At 36.6% G+C, this 18656-nt stretch overlaps 2 protein-coding genes across 2 annotated transcripts; one reads left to right on the top strand and one right to left on the bottom strand.

Annotated features, from left to right (window-relative positions):
- Positions 1–3769: 3769 nt before the first annotated feature.
- LOC110029629 (uncharacterized protein At5g41620) lies at positions 3770–6624 on the top strand. The gene is made up of 3 exons (XM_020732000.1): positions 3770–4408; positions 4720–4842; positions 4909–6624. The coding sequence occupies exons 1-3, from the start codon at positions 3908–3910 to the stop codon at positions 6346–6348; spliced, it is 2064 nt and encodes a 687-aa protein (XP_020587659.1). The 5' UTR covers positions 3770–3907; the 3' UTR covers positions 6349–6624.
- Positions 6625–7587: 963 nt separating this feature from the next.
- LOC110029628 (ABC transporter C family member 10-like) lies at positions 7588–17923 on the bottom strand. The gene is made up of 12 exons (XM_020731999.1): positions 17525–17923; positions 15401–17433; positions 14752–15072; positions 14586–14672; positions 10376–10972; positions 10123–10287; positions 9749–10043; positions 9364–9578; positions 8955–9260; positions 8744–8807; positions 8401–8640; positions 7588–8095 (listed from the first exon to the last, which is right to left on the bottom strand). The coding sequence occupies exons 1-12, from the start codon at positions 17538–17540 to the stop codon at positions 7986–7988; spliced, it is 4449 nt and encodes a 1482-aa protein (XP_020587658.1). The 5' UTR covers positions 17541–17923; the 3' UTR covers positions 7588–7985.
- Between the last annotated feature and the right edge of the window lie 733 nt (positions 17924–18656).

An 18656-nucleotide genomic window follows, 5' to 3' on the forward strand; every position in this document is an offset into this window, starting at 1 on the left:
AATGATTTTTTATGAATGTTTGAATATTTCTTTCTCAAAACTTTGCCTCGAGATACGTGAAAAATGATAAAAATTTATTAGAGTTGTATCGGTCATCATCACCATCTTTGATACTCTATTAACAAATTTTTAACATCCAATATGAATCTCGGGATATGACACAGATCTTGAAACACCCTTTTGAGCAAGAAATGTTCAAACTTAGATGTAAAGACGTCCATAGCTCTGATTTCAACAAACTTATAGTCAATCTGATCGGTTTGACGAGACAAACCTAATGATACAAAATTAGTTCAATCTGAGTCAGAACAAGTTCAAATCAAGCTATTAAAACACTTTAGAAAGCTTTTGGGGCATATTTGAAATGTCAAACGTATGTCGACTATGGTGAGCTTGTGGTTGAATTGAGTGTCTCGATAAGATGAATCCAAAGAGCCCAAGATTGCTCAATTTCGATATCGTTAAGACACTTAAATGTCCATCAAACACAATTTGTTTGAGGGAGTCTCTCGGGGGCGTCTGATCATAGGGGTTTAGATTCCTTCATTAATTGCAACTGTGACTCTATGAATAGAGCTCCAACCTCTCATGGAAGAGAGAAGCTTGAAGTCTTAAGAAGTGCTTAAAGCTTTAAGAAAGAATTGGATACTAGTTTCACTTTTGCTGTCATCGACATCAACTAGCCACCGTCGACCACCACTTGCCAATTGTTGCCCACTCCTTGTGACGAGACAACGTGCAAAACAACAACTGACGTCGTGGAGTCACAATATGACAGTGGTAGATTGATTTCAAAAGTTTACAAAGAAGAGGAAGAAGCATCTCCTAGCCAGGGAAAATGGTGTGGGAGCTCCCAAAAAGAGAATGTCACAAATCGCAAAATCTAGCGAAAATTGTGGAATCCTTTCTTTCAAAAGAGCAACACCGCATACTCAGGCCACATAATGATTACGTGAAGTGGAGCTAGAATGCAGACTACCACTTTTTGCAATTTATTTATCGACGACAGTTGTGAGAGGGTGGTCGACGGTGGTTAGCAGTGGTCGACGACGATTGACGGTGATCGACGGTGGTTAGCAGTGGTCGATGACGGTTGGCGGTGATCGACAATAGTCGACAGGTAATGATCAACGGTGGTTGACAGGAGTCAGTGGTAGTCGGCGGCGGTGGACAATGACAAGAGTGATGTTCGATTGCAGCTCCTTCTCAAAGCTTCAAGCTCTTCCTCAAATCTCATGCTCATTTCCCAACCTCTCACATGAAAGGGGTGGACTTTATTTATAGAGTTATGAGTGTAATTAATACAAGAATATGAACCACGTGAGCTTTATTTATAGAGTTATGAGTGTAATTATTATAGAAATATGAACCACTTTTATCAGACAACTTATGGATTCCTCAATCAAATGACATTTAATAGATATTTAGCTGCTTTAGTGATGTCAGAATTGATCGATCTTGGGCTTGTTGGATTTTTCTTATCAAGACACTCGATTTGACTATGAACACATCATATTATGCATTCATCCGACCTTCTAAATTTATCTGAAAAAACTTTTAATAGTGGTTTAATTACTTGTTCTAAGCTTGATCTGAGATCTCATAATAAACTAATTTAGATATTATTGGATTCATCACGTTGATCCGGTTAGTATGACTGTGAGTTTGCTAAAATCGGAGCTCTGGATAATTTTTTATCAATATTTCTTTCTCAAAGTGGTGCTCGAGATTCGATAAAATGATGGAAATTTATTAGATTTGTATCAGTCATCATCACCATCCTTGATACTCCATTAACAAATTTTTAACATCCAATATGAATCTCGGGGTATGACACAGGTCTCGAAACACCCTTTTGAGCAAGAAATGTTCAAACTTAGATGAAAAGACATCTATAGATCTGATTTCAACAAACTTATAGTCAATCTGATCGGTTTGACGAGACAAACACAATGATATAAAATTGGTTCAATCCGAGTCAAAAACAAGTTCAAATCAAGCTATTAAAAAACTTTAGAAAGCTTTTGGGGCATATTTGAAATGTCAAATGTATGTAAAATATGGTGAGCTTGTGGTTGAGTTGAACGTTTCGATAAGATGAATACAAAGTGCCCAAGATTGCTCAATTTCAATATCGTTAAGACACTTAAATGTCCATCAAACATAATTTGTTTGAGGGAGTCTCTCGTGGGCGTCTGACCATAGGGGTTCAGATTCCTTCAATAATTGCAACTGTGACTCTATGAATAGAGCTCCAACCTCTCATGGAGGGAGAGAAGTTTGAAGTCTTAAGAAGTGCTTAAATCTTTAAGAAAGAATTGAATACTAGCTTCACTCCTGCTGTCATCGACATCAGCTAGCCACTGTCGACTACCACTTGCCAACCGCCGCCCACTCATTGTGACGAGGCAGGGTGGGAAACAACAACTGACGTCGTGGAGTCACAATATGAAAATTGTAGATTGATTCCAAAAGTTTCCAAAGATGAAGAAAAAGCATCTCCTAGCCAGGGAAAATGATGTGAGAGTTCCCAAAAAGAGAATGTCGCAAATCGTAAAATCTAGCGAAGATTGTGGAATCCTTTGATTCGAAAGAGCAACATCGTATACTCAGGCCACATAATGATCACGTGAAGTGGAACTAGAATGCGGACTACCACTTTTTGCAATTTCCTTATTTCTTTCTTAGCACCATATTTCTAATTAGATTTTTCTATAAGAGAACTATTTATATCTTACGATTTATCTATTTTTCAAATTTTTAGTTTGGTTTATGTTATTTGGAGATGTATTCTTTTGATTTTTATTATTGAAGTAATATATCCTTTGATTTCTTTGAGGTGGTGCATTTGTAACCATATATGCTTTAAATTGATAATCTCTCTCGAACGTTCATAGGCCTCCTCGGTCGGCCAAAATGCTGACTAATGTTGTTCAACAATAAAAATTAACTATTATTTACTTCTGAATTGCTGTCATTCTATCGTTCACGCTAGAATTCAACTTACATTTGTTCTCCCACTTTCCTTAACTACCCTTGTGTTCTTCAATACCATCTAGAAGCTTTAAAATAGTATCACCAACACACTCCTCAAATGAGATGCAAAACTTTAATATAATTGCTAGATCATTGAGGACAGCTTGGCATTCCTAAAATGCATGAGGTGCTCTAGTCTAATTCATGTTTTCTTCATGTAGTAAAATTAAGGTAATGAAATCATATCTATCATATCATTACTTTCAAAACATTTAGCCGAATGTCATCAATGCTCATAATAAAGATACAATGTATGTTTTTTTTTTTTCATATTCATCTTGCACTTACAATCCTTCCAAGTTCTTAAATTCATATTTTCTAAATCTAAGATTAAAAACACACCAAATCCATCAATTCAATCACATCACATTCAAAAATTGAATTTCTGACTCAAAAGTCAAAATCTTTCTTGAGGATACAAATTACTAGAGAAAACAGACTTATCATTAATTGCTGAAGTGAAAAATTAAATGACTTTAAGGAAATATTCATCTATGATAAATAATATTAAAAAACTCTAGAAAAAGTTAAACAATAAATCAAGAAATATTCTCTCCTTACGAAACCTCCCCCAAGAGTTAATTCCCTGCCTAATATGAAATAAATTCATATATCCCACGTCTCCAATAATAAAATACAAACGGTACGCAAATTAAGAAGCACTTATTCTCTATCTCTCACGCAAATTCCTTAATCTGCCCCAAACGTTCCCTTAATTAATCCACCGCTGATTTCCTAAAGCGACAGTGCGAGCAAATGTCCTCAGGTCACCCAATCTCACATCCTAACTCTCCCAGAAACAGTACCGGCTTGACAAACTTTAATTTTTTTAGGGGAACTTGATGGTGACCAAATTCCGACAGCAGGGAAAATGACACCAGCTGCCTCACAGGAGAAGGTTAACCGCGAAGGAAGAGAAGTGGAGGAAAGAAAACCATGGGGCGACAAAAGGGTTAGCTTCCAGCCTCATAAAGGCGATAGCTTGATGATGGAAAGAGGGCGAGATAAAGGGAAAGCAGCAAGCGATGATGATGAAGGGCCGGCGAGAGCGCAGGAGACGCTGTTGAGTATAAAGCTAAGAAGAGGGCTTGCAGTCGGGAAAAAGGCCAGACCTTGCACTCCTTCTCCTGTCTGGAAGCTGGAGGAGGACTGCGGCGAGGAGTTGGAAACAGACGCCGGAGTAGAGGAGAGGCGTCAGTCTGCAGCGAGACGGAGAGAGTTTGTTTCGGCGAGGAAGCTCGGAGCGAATCTCTGGGAGGTGCAAGATTTGTTGCCTGCCGTAGGGATGAGTCGGAAGGGTGCGCGAACTCACCGCCGAGCGGATGCCGGAAGGGATCCTGATGATTTATTGGCTTTTGGTTCGGCTGATCCGGTGAGTTCATTCAATATCTAGGGATTCATGGATGATCTGATTAAATTGAATGAAGCATGTGGGCTTTTGGATTACCCCCCTCAAGCTCGCATTGTTCCTTTTTTTTTTTTTTGTTCTCTTTTGGAAAGTTAAGTCTTTTTTAGAAAACCTCATGATTTTTATAAAGATTCCCCAATCTAATATTAAAGATAGTATGGGGAGGAAAAAATTGGTGAAAACCTCATGAATTTGGTTAAAAATGGTAGAATTTCATGAACAGGGCATGTCTTCATCTTTTACCAGCAATAATTCTGTGAATATCTCTGTGGCAGCCTCGAAGTGCTGGAAGTTTAAGGAGGCATGTTGTTGCTTCATTAATCCAACACCGCAACTCAAACGAAAGGAGGAACCATTGTTTACGGTCATCTCCTGCAACTTACAGTAGTTCTATGGAGGTATACATAACATGTTTTGTTCATTTTAGACTGCATTTTTCTAACGAACAGCTTAGAACACTGCAGGTTACCCCTTTCAAGCCGGCAATTAGCCCCGGCGGTCCGGTGGGTCTGAAGGGTCGGATTGGAGAACCAGGATACAGCTTGAAAACATCAACTGAATTACTGAAGGTGTTGAATCGTATTTGGAGCTTGGAAGAACAGCACGCCTCTAATGTATCTGTGGTTAAAGCATTGAAAATGGAGTTGGAAAATGCAAGGGCGCGAATTCACCAGCTGATGCAGGAACAGAAGGACCATCATCACGAAGTGGACGAGCTGATGAATCAAATTGCAGAAGATAAAGCAGTTAGGAAGAACAAGGAGCATGGAAGGATGAAGGCTGCAGTTCAGTCCATGATAGAAGAGCTTGATGATGAGAGGAGATTACGAAGGCGCTCCGAGAATCTGCATCGTAAATTGGGTAAGGAGTTGTCTGAGACCAAATCCGCGTTAGCAAAGGCGATCAAAGCCCTTGAAAATGAAAGGAAATCAAATAGTTTGTTAGAGGATCTCTGTGATGAGTTTGCAAGAGGAATTGGGCAGTATGATAAAGAATTAAGGGAGTTGAAGAAGAAATATACAAAGGATTGCGAGCATAAAGCCGACGGTTTGCTGCTTTATATATCCCAAGTATGGTTGGATGAGAGATTGCAGATAAAAATGGCTGAATCCTGCAGTGAAAAGATTAAAAATGTCACCATGGTAAACAGATTAGAAGAGGAAATCATTTCATTTCTTCAAGCTAGACGAGTAGGCAATGTTAAGGAGGAGAGTCAAGAACAGCAACATCATCATAATTTGCGTCGTCTATCCCTTGAATCCCTCCATTTGAATGGCACCGTCAGCGCACCTCATGATGTTGAGGACGATGATTCCATTGCTAGCGATCTTCACTGCTTTGAGCTCAACATGGAGAAAACTAAAGAAGCAGCTCCAGATGCAAGAAAATTATCTTCTGGTAGAAAAACTGCAGGGTATCAGAAAAGTATCGAAGGATTAGAAAGGCAATCTGCAGGATTGGAGTTGGATTCAGATGCTGATTGTGGAGGAGTTGCAGAAGCTGATAAGGGTGAAGTTTCTAATTCTGCTGGTGGCGATGAACGAAATGTCGATGCCATGAATGGCTTGAACTTGTTGACTCATTACATGGTCAATAACCATTTGGAGAATTCTGGTGGCTTCAAGGTTCATCATGCCAACTATCGAGGGGAAGTAAGTCGTAACAAACTCTCGGGAAGAGGGCAATTTCGGCCGAACTTTGGCGATGATATTGAAGGAAATTTCGTCGCAGCATCCAGCCCTGTGCAACAGTGGAATCACAGGAGAGTATCTGCTGACCTTGAGGCCTCAGAATGCTCATCCAAGATGCCACAAGGACTGAAAGATAACACTTTGAAGGCAAAGCTACTTGAAGCGAGATTGGAGGGAAGGCATGCTCGTTTGAAAGCTTTGAAAGGGTCATGAATTGCAGAATCAGGTATTATAGAGTTACTGTTAGGGTTGCCAACTTCCTTCAATATATTATGTTTTAAGGATATGTAATTAATGGGAAAAAATTTTGGCTCTTGATATTCTGAATTAGTTATGAGAAGAAGATAATTGTTGTCTTTGCTTTGTAATTTGAGAGTTCCTGCAAAGCAAAAGAAAATTGTGAGCTGTGTCTTTAGAATTGACTCTGAATGTACTGAGCAAATTTTATTTTCCCTTCAGTGTATATGGAGCTGCCTCTGCTTTCTCACTATGCCAATATTTAAAATTGTGCAATTGGGTGCAATAAGCCGACCCCACGTAGTGGGATTAAGGCTTTGTTGTTGTTGTTGTTGTTGTTGAATTGGGTAATGACATGTTTTCCATTTGTAAGGCGAGGTGTAAGCCCAAAATTGCAGAAGTCAAAATAAAAGGATAAAATGATACATTAGCATCATAGACTCAAAAAGTGACAATTTGTATTTATACGAAATAATAAGTAACATAAGCTGTAAATTAGCATATGATAACTTGCACATATAAAATATAAAGTAAACATCAACTAATCAACATCACTGAGGCTGCTTGATTAAGGAGGGGGTGGCTTTAATTCATATTCAAATCGTCTAATATTAGAGGAAAAAAAATAAGCGCTAGAGGGGCACGCCCCAACAAAATTGAGATGAGGCCTGCCTCAACTAATGTGAGATGCATGTTTTGCCCAAGCTGTTCGAAGCATATACCTCAAAATATTTTTCTAGTTGCGTTGAGGCGGACCTTAGATTGCAAAAAATAAAAAAAATGCACAAGGCTTGTGCAATCAATGGCCTGCAATTAATTACTAAGTCTACTGTATATGGGGGCTTTAGAACTTAAATCATACTTTATTTCAAGTACCATTTCATCAAGCAATCTACCTTGAAATCCTAATTATGTTATTGTTATTATATGTAATTAAATTGATGTTGAGAGACTAAAATTGAATTATACTTTATAATAATAATAAGCTAATTTACTACAATACTCATTTTGAAAATGAGTGAAAATTTTGATCTTTTTTAAGCTTTTTACTGAATGTAAACAATTTCTATCCATTCTAACTTTAAAAATAAATAAACAAGGCAATACTTTCAAAGAAGCCCAAAAGAAATTGCTCAGTCATAAATTGAAATTATGAGTTTGCATCAGAATTCCAGGTGTAAATATAGCAGGCGCACAAATATAGGAGGGAGAAAATTCAATAAACAATTCCTCATAGCAGAATTGTTAACATCATTCATTTTACATTGAAAATCATACTTTTTAAGCACAGGCCTCTTTATAAACCAGAGACTTGTAAATACACAAAATTTTAATTTCACATATAAAATGAGAGCTCATCAACTATGATAAATACAATATGTAATTTAAAAATAGATAAACAAAAGCATGCAAATTCCTTCAAATATTTCTATCCATGCAAAACTCTACACAACGCTGCTCAGCATCAATAAAGGAGCACTTAAGCCTCCCTCCCAACTTCATGCACACATTCTCAATAGCTGCAATATGCACAATAAACTTCGAGCGTAAAGCTCAACAGCAACTTCGTTTGAACTCGCAAAAAGCTTCTAAGTCGTCTTTCTACGTGCTAACTACACATTTACATTTGCAGTGTGGGACCAATATTCATTGACGAGCTCCCGAAACAGAGATCCTTCTGTGTTCATGAGTTTCACTGGTTCATCATACTCTACCATCTTCCCTGAAATATAAAATCACATCATTGACATGCAGTTTAATAACTTTTATATGCTCACTCAATAATAATGTTAAATTTTATGTAATTATCCCTTTTTTTAATTCCTTGCATAGAGAATAAGAGCTTCTCATAACCTCATAAAAGTGTGAAATGGAAGAAACCTTTGCATGAATCAATGAAGTTCGTCGTTTGGTGTTAGAATGTTTTATCTCAGTACAGATTTTTTGATGATTAGAATCATGTCATGAACAAACTACGATCTAGCGATCCCTAAAAGAAAAGGATGGATCAGACTGATAGAAACTCACCATCACTAATGACAAGAACCTTAGTACAATCCACCACAGTTGGAATTCTATGGGCAATAGTAATGACCGTGGAGTCTGCAAATTCTGTTCTTATAGTCTTTTGGAGGATGGCATCGGTGGCATTGTCGATTGATGCTGTGGCCTCGTCGAGCACCAGTATGCGGCTTTTCTTTAACAATGCTCGGCCCAAGCAGAATAGCTGTCGCTGTCCCATGCTCCAGTTTGATCCATCTTCAAGCACTGAAGCGTAAATATTTGATTTTTAAGAACATGAAATGTAAAAGAGCTTGATGTTTTCATAATTTCATGACGGTATAAAATTGGTGGAACTGTAAATTGTTACCTATTGAATCTAGACCGCTTCCTTTCTCTAGGACAGCTTCTCGAAGTTGACATTTATCCAGAACCTGTTCAGCAGAGTTCAACAATCAAAATTCAAGCTTTAAGGTCTAATGAAAGAATTCAAGAGTTTTTTGATAAAACTAACACAAATCTGAATAAAAGATGCACCCAAGCTCATCCATGGATTAAATTACTACTTTGAACAACATTACCTCCCATATTTGCTGATCTTCATACAGTCCCAATGGATCAAGATTATATCTTACAGACCCATGGAACAGGGTGGGATCCTGAGGAATAATTCCAAATCTCAATCTTAGATCATGCAGGCCAATTTCAGCAATATCAATCTCATCTATAACAATCCTCCCTCCGGCCGGTTCAACCAGCCGGAACAAAGCCCCGATCAACGTGGTCTTCCCACTTCCGGTCCTCCCCACAATTCCAATCTTGTCTCCTCCTTCAAAAACGCAACTGATCCCCTGAATAACAAGAGGAGTATCTGGCCTATATCTGATCTGCTTGTAATAAACATTTTTAAGTTGAATAATTGTTAAATTTGCAATATTTAAGATATTTCATGAATTTAAAATGAAGAATTAAAAAGCATTTGGTAAGTACCTGAAGATTTTGGAACTCTACACGACCAAAAGCCGGCCAATTGGGTGTGGGTCGGTTGGTTCGAATGACTTCGGGAGCTTCGCTTGGAACATGCATGTATTGATTTAGCCTCTCGACGGAGATGATGTAATTTGCGAGCATGCACTGATTTTGTATTGAGAAAACAAGTGACATATTTAAGGATAGGCCGTAAGATAGCGCCAACCCAACAAAACCTGTTCCAAGGAGATGCAAAATGTTATTTACAAGGCAATGAGAAATAAAAATTTAGCATATTGCAGGTAATGAAAAGAGTGCTCATTTGTAATATAATCCCACCACTCTAATAAAATGTAGCCTACACGGTTTAAAAATTTCGAGGAGGAAGTGATGACAGATGGCTAACCCGGGCTGAAAGTTCCTGGAGGAAGTATAGCCATGACAAGAGCTGAAGAAGAAAGAATAAGAGCGCTCATGGTCTCCAAACGCTGGATCAACCACTCACTTGCAGCAAAGTTATGGAAATAGGGACTGGCATTTTTGTCAATAAGAGCCAAGCTTTTAGCAAAAAACCTATCTTCCTCTTCAAAAGCTCTGATTGTCACCACTCCTGATACCGATTCAGCAAGATGATTTGCTACTAGAGATTTAGTGGTTCCATTAATTCTCATCAACTCTTTTGCTGAAGCTAGATAGTACCTCTGTTTTGTAACAAAGTAAAATGGATCTATGAAACCTAGGAATCCATTAATCAGAAAAGGTATTATATGTAGAACAAACCTGTAAACGAAGAGTAAGGTAGACCAACGGTACAGCAACAAACAAAACTTGCCATATAACACCAGAAAGCACACCAATGTTGCTATAGGCATTAAATGTGGCGCCGAAGCTAAAAATTAAGGCAAATGGCACATCCAGATCCACAATACTAAGGTCAGAGGAGACCTGCATGAGAATTATATTAAAGTTTCAGATAAACACAAAATAAAAGAGTTGAATTAACAGCTTATAAGAACTGAAACGCCTTCATTACCCGACTAAGAATTCTTCCCAGAGGCGTGGAGTCAAAGAACGACATTGGTGCACGAAACAGAGAGTTTAGCAGCTGAGAAAACAGAGATCTTGATGACTCCATGCCCAGAACGACAACAAATATGGATCTGGATAACAAAAAAAAGACGGTGCCAAATCCTATCATCAAGTACACTGAAATCAATTTTAGCATGCTCACTTCTGGGTCTTGAACTTTAGCAGCCATCCATGAATTTTGGGAAATCTGACCACCCATGAATATGGCATGAGAAAGTGCAGCTAGTGAGGCAAACAAAAAACCGTTGTTCTGAGACAAGTACTGCAAGTAAGGTTTCATTCCAGTGTTTCCAGCTTCTTTTTCTTCTTTCTTAATCAGCTGCTCTGCTCCATTTGTGTCTTTGGTCATTGGTTGTTTTCCCCCATCATCATTATTGATCTCCATGATAGATGATTTGTTTCTTTTATTAGAATCCAGTTGATCAAGCCTTTCAGCACCAACAGTATTTTTGTGGGCATTGACAAGTTCCTGAAACTCCTTGCTGGAAGCCAATAATTCATGGAAAGGAGCAGCAGAAATAAATTCCCCATCTGACATCAGCTGCAAGGGTATATCAGCATTTGTTAATCTAAGAATAGAAAATTTTGATCACACAACATTTGTGCTCAGTGGTGGAAATAGTAGGACTTCAAGTGAGAGGAGTAAGAAAGGTTTACTAAACAAATTTGTGGAAGGGAGAAAGGAAAGGAGGAAGAGGGTGCAAAACTTCCGCCATTGCTTGTGCTCTCCTTGTATGTAATTGGCTTCGTGCCTACTAATTTGTAATTAGTATTGTGTCATACGTTTGGGTTAAATAAACAAGAGTTCCCACATTATGGACATATGCAGACAAAGAACTTGGTCCATGAAACTAATATTAGAATAAGTATTTGGAATATAAATACTCATGAGTAAATTAATCGAATTAATAGATATTATATTTCATAAGAAGATAAATTTCTTATACATTCAAAAAACTAAATGAGTTTGAGCAAAGACTAAGAAGAGTGATAACTTAGATTTTAAACTTTGGTATTCAAGTAAAAATCGTATTAAAAATGATGTATGCATTTATAGATAAAGAGTTTGAAAGATAAAGTTGTAAAAATTAATAGAATTGAACATAGAGTTATCGCTCTAAAAATTGTTATTGATATTAAGATTTTTAATGTTATAAGTGCTTATGCTCATCAATTAGATTTGAATATATGTTAAAAGAAAAAGTTTGAAATAGTTTAGAATAATTGATACAAATGACACCTCTCGAAGAAAAAAATTATTGGAGGACATTTAAATAGACATGTTGGTAGAATGAAAAATTTTTTTAGAAGTATTCATGGTGGCTATGATTTTGAAGTGATTAATGAAAAAAGTATAGTCATATTAGACTTTGCTTTAACTTATATTTTGTTATTGTTAATATTTGATTTAAAAAAAAAAGATGAACATGTTATCACATATAATAATGGATCTAATCAAGCACATGATTATTTTCTTATGAGAAAAATAGATGGTCAAAATTGTAAATATTATAGAGACATTCTAGGTGAAAATTTAGGTACCCAGCATCAATTATTAGTTTTAAATTTTAAAATTAAAGATTGGAAGATTAAAAATATAACAAAATATTATTATAGAGCTAGATATGAGTACTTAGTAGACAAAAAAATTATTTACGGGTAAAATTTAAGATCATAATATTTGGGATATTTATGACGAGCCAATATTATGTGAAATAAAATGAAGAGTATTATTAAGCAAGTTTTAAAAGTTGTGCTTGAAGAATAAAAAAATTATGAATAAATATAGATGATGGTGAAAAAATAATGTGTAAGCAAAGATAAAAAATAAAAAAAAATTATTATAAAAATTGATTTAGATGTAAGAGCTTAGAGAACTGAGAAAAATATAAGGTGACATTTTTTAAGTTTAAAAGATCAGTTTGTGATGTTAAAAATTTTATTTTTAGTGATATTTATAACAAAATTAGATATTAAAAACAGTGAACTATATATATAAGTTAGCCGAGCAAAGAGAATAATAAAGGTAAGGTTGTAGTTCAAGTATGTTAAGAATGAAAATCAAAAAGTATTTTTTCAAATGATAATATTCAACATAGATGAGTAAGATAATATGTTAAACTATTCAATGAAGATTATAAAAATATGATCAGCTTTAGTGATCTTAATATTATAAATAATAATAATAATATTTGTTATTTTTTCTAACATCACATTAGAATAATAGAGATTGAGGAGGCTTTAAAGAAAATAAAGTGTGGAAAAATAACAGAACCTAATGATATTCAAACAGAAGTGTGGAAATGTTTAAGCGATCTATGAATTCTTTGCCTTGCTAAACTTTTTAATATTATATAAAAAACTGAAGAGTAGAGAAATAGTATATTGATTCACAATTTTAAGAATAAAAGGGATGCACAAGAATATGCAAACTATAGGAAAATTAAATTAATTTCTCATATACTAAAGTTACGGGAGAAAGTAATTGTACATAGAATATAAAAATTTCTCAAAATTGGTTTGGATTTATGCCAAGAAAGTCTATTATGGAAGTTATACATTTATTGAGAGATTTGATGGAGAAATGTAGAGAAAATAAGGAGGAACTACAAATAAATTTTATTGAATTAAAAAAGCTCAAAATAAAGTTCCAAGAAAAGCACTTTAGACAATTCTAAAAAAGAAATGTGTTGCTATTACTCATATTCAAGTTATTAAAGATGTGTATATCGTAGGCTTCGAAAATTTTGATGCACAAAACTCTTCTTGTTATTGTTTGAGAGAGCTTTAAGGGTTAGCTTTTCAGAATGCTGATTGGGTTGTAGATAAGACCCTACGCAGCGATTTCACCCTCATTTTGCGATGATTTTTTTGATGTGGGGTTCGAGGTTTCTCATAGGCACAGATATCACAATGGGTCGCATGATTAATTACCTCTCCTAATAATAGGAGATCAATTTCGATTAAGGCTATTCATTTAACACTAACTAATCAACATATAGTAGCAACATGTATACATTTTAAATTGTAAAATTTATCACATTGAGCTTAAAAAGGATTGTGGGAGAAACAATGATAAACATGATTAAGATCTCATGGTTTTGTCATCCTGGGACATCACAACCGCCCACCTATTTAGTTTGAGAAGATAGTCGACCCAACCTAATTTAAGGACTCTTGTCAGCAACAATGGGTTCTTTCGTCTAAGCAACCTAATTTAGTGTCATCGTGGTCCCTAACCCTTCAAAAATCATGCTGCTCATAAGTTCGACCATTATGGTCTACGGACGTTATCACTACTCATACAATTCTCAACCTTGGCCTCTGTGCCTTACGAAATTTATCACAACTCATGTAACTCTCAACTTCGACCTCTATGACAAACTGACGCTACATCTATCATCTACAAAATTCACATCAAACTATTGCCTCCAGAGCAATTGACCACGGCTTTCGCAACTCATTACGACTATTATTGTTGAAATATTGTTCATGTCAACTTTATAATTTCATCTTCCCTAACTCGGGAGAAGAGTAGACTTGTGTACTCACCATTAAATAGTGAATTATTTAACTAGACTAGGTCCCATGATTTTTTCCCCTTTTTAGAGTTTTCCATGTAAAAACTTATGGTGTCTCTATCTGTAACTTTAATTATCAAAGTGTGCGCGCTGGATTTTCATGCAACATTAATACGCTAAATAATCACTTTGCCGGAAATCTTCCGGCATGCATCAATCCCATATCAAAATAGAAGGACAAATTTGACACTTTTAGAATCTAAAACTAAAATAACTCCATTTAAATAACCAAGTGACTATTTTGGCACTTCTGTCTCTCTCTCAATAATATGATCGGCTTTCAGATTAGATCACCACGTTATCCTAAGGTTATAAAATAACATTTAAAACCGTACTAAAGGTGGTAGCTCTCAAAGTAGACATAAATTAAACTAATCAAAAGTTATACACATGATTCAACAGTGCACGGCTTGTCCCAAAGTACGAATCATTTAACAAAATAGGCAAGCACATGTACTCGATAGTATTTGGTAGCTCTCAAGTATGACGTAGATAATAACAAGTTATGCACGTGGATTCAACACCACAAATCTGTGACATAAAAAATCAAGAGGAAGGTACAGCAGCACTTACCAAAATAGAGTTGAATGCCGGAAGAAAATCCACTTGATGTGTTACTAACAACACAGTCTTGGACGAAAGAGCACCCATCACATATTCCTGCATATCATCAATTACATTATTTACATGGGTCCTCCGCAATTCATTAATAGCACGACTAATATGTAACAGAATTTACATTAAAAAGGCTGCTGGCAGTATGAGCATCAACAGCACTGAAAGGATCATCAAGAAGATATATATCCGCATCCTGATAAAGAGCACGGGCAAGCTGAACTCTCTGTTTCTGTCCGCCGCTCAGATTAACTCCCCTTTCCCCAATTTCGGTTAAATCTCCAAAAGTCAACATCTCAATATCCTTAATTAATGAGCATCTTTTCAGCGTTTCATGGTATTTTCGTTCATCCATTGGGGACCCAAATAGAATATTCTCCCGCAGAGTTCCAGTCTGAATCCAAGCTGTCTGGGAAACATAAGCAATTTTTCCAGAAACTTGAACCTGCAAATTTCCAATCAGGAAAGCCATTTAATGCAATTTTACAACAAAAAAAAAAAAAAACAGATTTTAGAAGTAAAGCAGGATTCTTTTTCCAGCTGCAGTAAATATAAGCAGAAGCTGATAAAAGGGCCAAAAAAAAAAAAATTATATGCATACCATTCAATTCCTTTGTATTTACCTATCTGATACCCAAACTTCCATTTTTTACATACATACTATCTTATCTATGTATGAAAAAGGTGGTATCTTTGATATCATATTAAAGATTTGGGTGGTATAAATGTAAAAAGGTTGTGTTTTTGATGTGATATATATTTAAGGGCATTACCATGCCCTCTGTTTTAGTTATTTCTCCAAGGACCGCCGCCAAAAGAGTCGATTTTCCTGATCCAACCTCCCCGCAAATTGCCGCCTTTTCGCCGGTAGAGATCTCGAGGTTTATATTCCTCAAGTTAGGCTTTGAAAAATGCTCGTCCCATGAAAAGCTAGCTGAATTTATCACTATTGATTTCTTCATTTTCACGCTGTACCTTTTCGTTTTCAGCTCAGGCGAATCGAGGAATTTAACTATTCTACCAAACGCAACCTTGGCTTGTATGATCACTCCAATAACATCAGGAATTTGTCTAACCGGATCTTGAACAAGGCGCAATGTGGCCACAAAAGTAAATACATTACTCGCATTAAGAGGAATTCTAAGGAGATAGCAGGCTGAGAACGTAGCAGCAGATACTAGAACAGGGGAACACCAAAATAAGAAGCTATTATAAGCTCTCCGAAGCTGAAAAGCTTTAAGCCACTTACACTCTTCCCCTCTCAAGCCTTCCACAACCTTCCTGAAATGTGTTTCCCAAGCATACAACTTCAGTACTTTCATGTTCACCAAAGCTTCTGACAAAGCTTTCAGTCTCTCATCCTGAGCACTCATGAGTCTTGTCTGAAACTTGTGCTGCAGCTTGGCCAGCGGGGCATTGCAGAGCACAGTAAGGATTATGACAACCATGGCTGCTACAGTTGCAAGGCCCACAGCATTATAGAGAATTAATAAGGCTATACAGAGTTGGAAGCTAGTCGACCAAGTTTGATGAAACCAGAATGGGAATTCACCAATTCTGTAAGCATCGACGGTGAGATAGTTCGTTATCTCTCCAGAAGAATGGAGAAGTTTAGCTGAGTTTGACAGCTTGAGTTGCTTCTGATAAATGGCTGCTGATAACAAAGACCTCAATTGCAGACCTAACCTTCGGGTTCGGAAGTACCACTGCCTCTGTGATAAGGACTCTAATATTTTTGCCAGAAACAAAGCGATGGCCAGCACAAAACCTTCATATTTAAAAGTTCCTTTCCCTAATGATACCTTAATGAAAGCTTTTAGTAGAATAGGACCTGCAGAGAGTGTTAGAATCTTAAGCAGTGCGAAGAACCCTGATACTAAAATTTGATCTAAATGGCAACACACAATAGCCCTTAAAACAGAAGGAGAAACAGTCTGCTGCTTCTGTTTTAGCTTGTTCAACTGCTCCAGAAACAAGGAGTAGCGCGTCTCCGCTTGGTCATCTTTCCCCAACGAAGGAATATCTTTCTCCTCTAATGGCTTCTCATAGCCTTTCTTCATCAAAGGATTCAACCACCAGAATGACAATTTACTAAAGAAGCCAGCTTTCGCAAAAGGTGTAATTGAAGCATGATCATCTAAATCAACTAAGTCGCCGTCATATTCAGATTTAAGAGACTCATACAAAGAACTGTTTATGCTGCTAGAATTCTGTGAAGGTTTTTTCATCTTCATGACCAACACAAGCATAAAAATTGCTTCTGGCAAAGAGAAGATATCTACAAATAGTTTGATGGATCTTCTCTTCACTACAACTAAATCTAGAATGGAAGATACACAGAGAAATCCATCAAGCAAAGTAAAGGCTACACACCATACTTTCTTAAAGATCTCTCCTAGCAACTCTACTCGCATGCTCACCATCATGCATGCGATCAGCCAAGTTAAACCTATATATAGAACTACAAGCCATGAATGGAGAGGATAAAGGCCAGGCCTTTTTGTTAATTTCTCTTCCAATATCGTTAGAAAAACTCCTAAGTATACCAATCCCAGACTTCCATTGAGAGCCGAGCAGGTTGTTTCCAACGGTGAAGAGAAACTGAAGAGAGGTCGCAGTCTAACATTCCTTGACAAGGCAGCCTTGATAAAGAAATTGATCAAGAATGCGACAGCTAGGAGCAAACTGACTAAGCTAACAAGCAAATGATTCGAACGTGTGGACGAGCAGAGCACTCCCGCAGGACCACAAACATCGCCACCTTGTTTTAAGGAAGCAGAATCCGCAGAAAAGAGAAGCCCAGCACCTAAATATTTCAACAGAAAACCATTAATTTGATATGAAAGAAAACTGAATTATAAAGTAATAAACTCAGTGAGTTAGCTCATCCTCCTTACGCGCAAAAACCTCCATCTTTGCGGTTCCTCAAACTTTATTCCCTCCTCCAAACAATCAAAATGCTATTTTAAGCGATCCTAAACAACAAAGTAGAAAATTTTGGATTCTTCACAACGCCTTCAATTCAAGATCAAGGAAGAAAAGAAAAAAATTGCAGCAAACCCTGCACTAGAAATCTTAAAGCATTAAACAATCCGGGAAACCCTTCTCCAACCTGTAATCCACCAGAAAACTTTTAAAAAGCCGGTTTGTCAAATCTTAAAACCCTGAAAAGCATTGCGAAGCCAAATTGGCTTTCCATTGACAACGAAAGAACAACTTGCTTTTTTAAATACACGACATGAGCATCATCGGACAATGCGTGATAAACTCCCAAAATGAAGAGGTGAAAGAAACCGCTGAATCAAACAAAACTCTCTTTTAAAGCAGAACAAGTGGTCAAAGAAGAGTAAGAGTATTTTTATACGGAGAGATTGTGGTAGATTGTTATAAGATCGTAGACGAAACAAAAACGGAAATAAAAACCTGCGAGGGAGAAGAGAGAGCGGAATGGTCGGTGTACATTGAAGATTGAACGTCAGCGCTCACGTTGAAACAACGTGGCCAAAACTGGCACGACTCTGGTGCGCCACTTCATCATGGGGACGATTGGCTTTTTAAACTATTTTGCTTTCACCTGTGATGTGTTGCCCCTCGCCAGAATAATTTGTGCTTTTCTTAATATTGAATTTTTCTCTTAAGTTTAATTTGGAGTTGATGCCTTATCAAGAAACTGTATTTTTTGCCATTATGGATATGTTTTAGTAAGAAAAATTTTAGTTTCAAATTTAAAATTATTTGGGGCTATGTTTTCCACAAAATTATAGTTAATTTGGACGTATCAACAATATTGAAACTAATGATACCAAAATTATTTCAATCCGAGTCAAGTCAAGTTTATATCAAAATTTTAAAGCATATTTGAAGACTTCAAATCGTTAATCGAACAGTCAGATGAATTCCTAATTTAACATATTCATATTCATATCACACGTCTGAATGAGAGAAACCTAACGAGCATAATGACACCTCCCAAAAAAGCTATTCGGGGTGATGGGCAACCCAAAACTTACATACTACTTTTCGGCCCTA

The sequence above is a fragment of the Phalaenopsis equestris genome, unplaced genomic scaffold (assembly GCF_001263595.1).
Source record: "Phalaenopsis equestris unplaced genomic scaffold, ASM126359v1 Scaffold000600, whole genome shotgun sequence".
Taxonomy (NCBI): Eukaryota; Viridiplantae; Streptophyta; class Magnoliopsida; order Asparagales; family Orchidaceae; genus Phalaenopsis; species Phalaenopsis equestris.

Excerpts from the sequence above, each read along its gene's own strand:
- LOC110029629 (XM_020732000.1), top strand. The coding sequence starts at position 3,908 with ATGACACCAGCTGCCTCACAGGAGAAGGTTAACCGCGAAGGAAGAGAA. Across the intron at positions 4,409-4,719 it reads CTTTTGGTTCGGCTGATCCG|CCTCGAAGTGCTGGAAGTTT; the intron begins GTGAGTTCATTC and ends TCTCTGTGGCAG. Across the intron at positions 4,843-4,908 it reads CTTACAGTAGTTCTATGGAG|GTTACCCCTTTCAAGCCGGC; the intron begins GTATACATAACA and ends AGAACACTGCAG.
- LOC110029628 (XM_020731999.1), bottom strand. Across the intron at positions 14,673-14,751 it reads CTGCCAGCAGCCTTTTTAAT|GAATATGTGATGGGTGCTCT; the intron begins GTAAATTCTGTT and ends GATGATATGCAG. Across the intron at positions 8,096-8,400 it reads GGTTCTTGTCATTAGTGATG|GGAAGATGGTAGAGTATGAT; the intron begins GTGAGTTTCTAT and ends TTTATATTTCAG.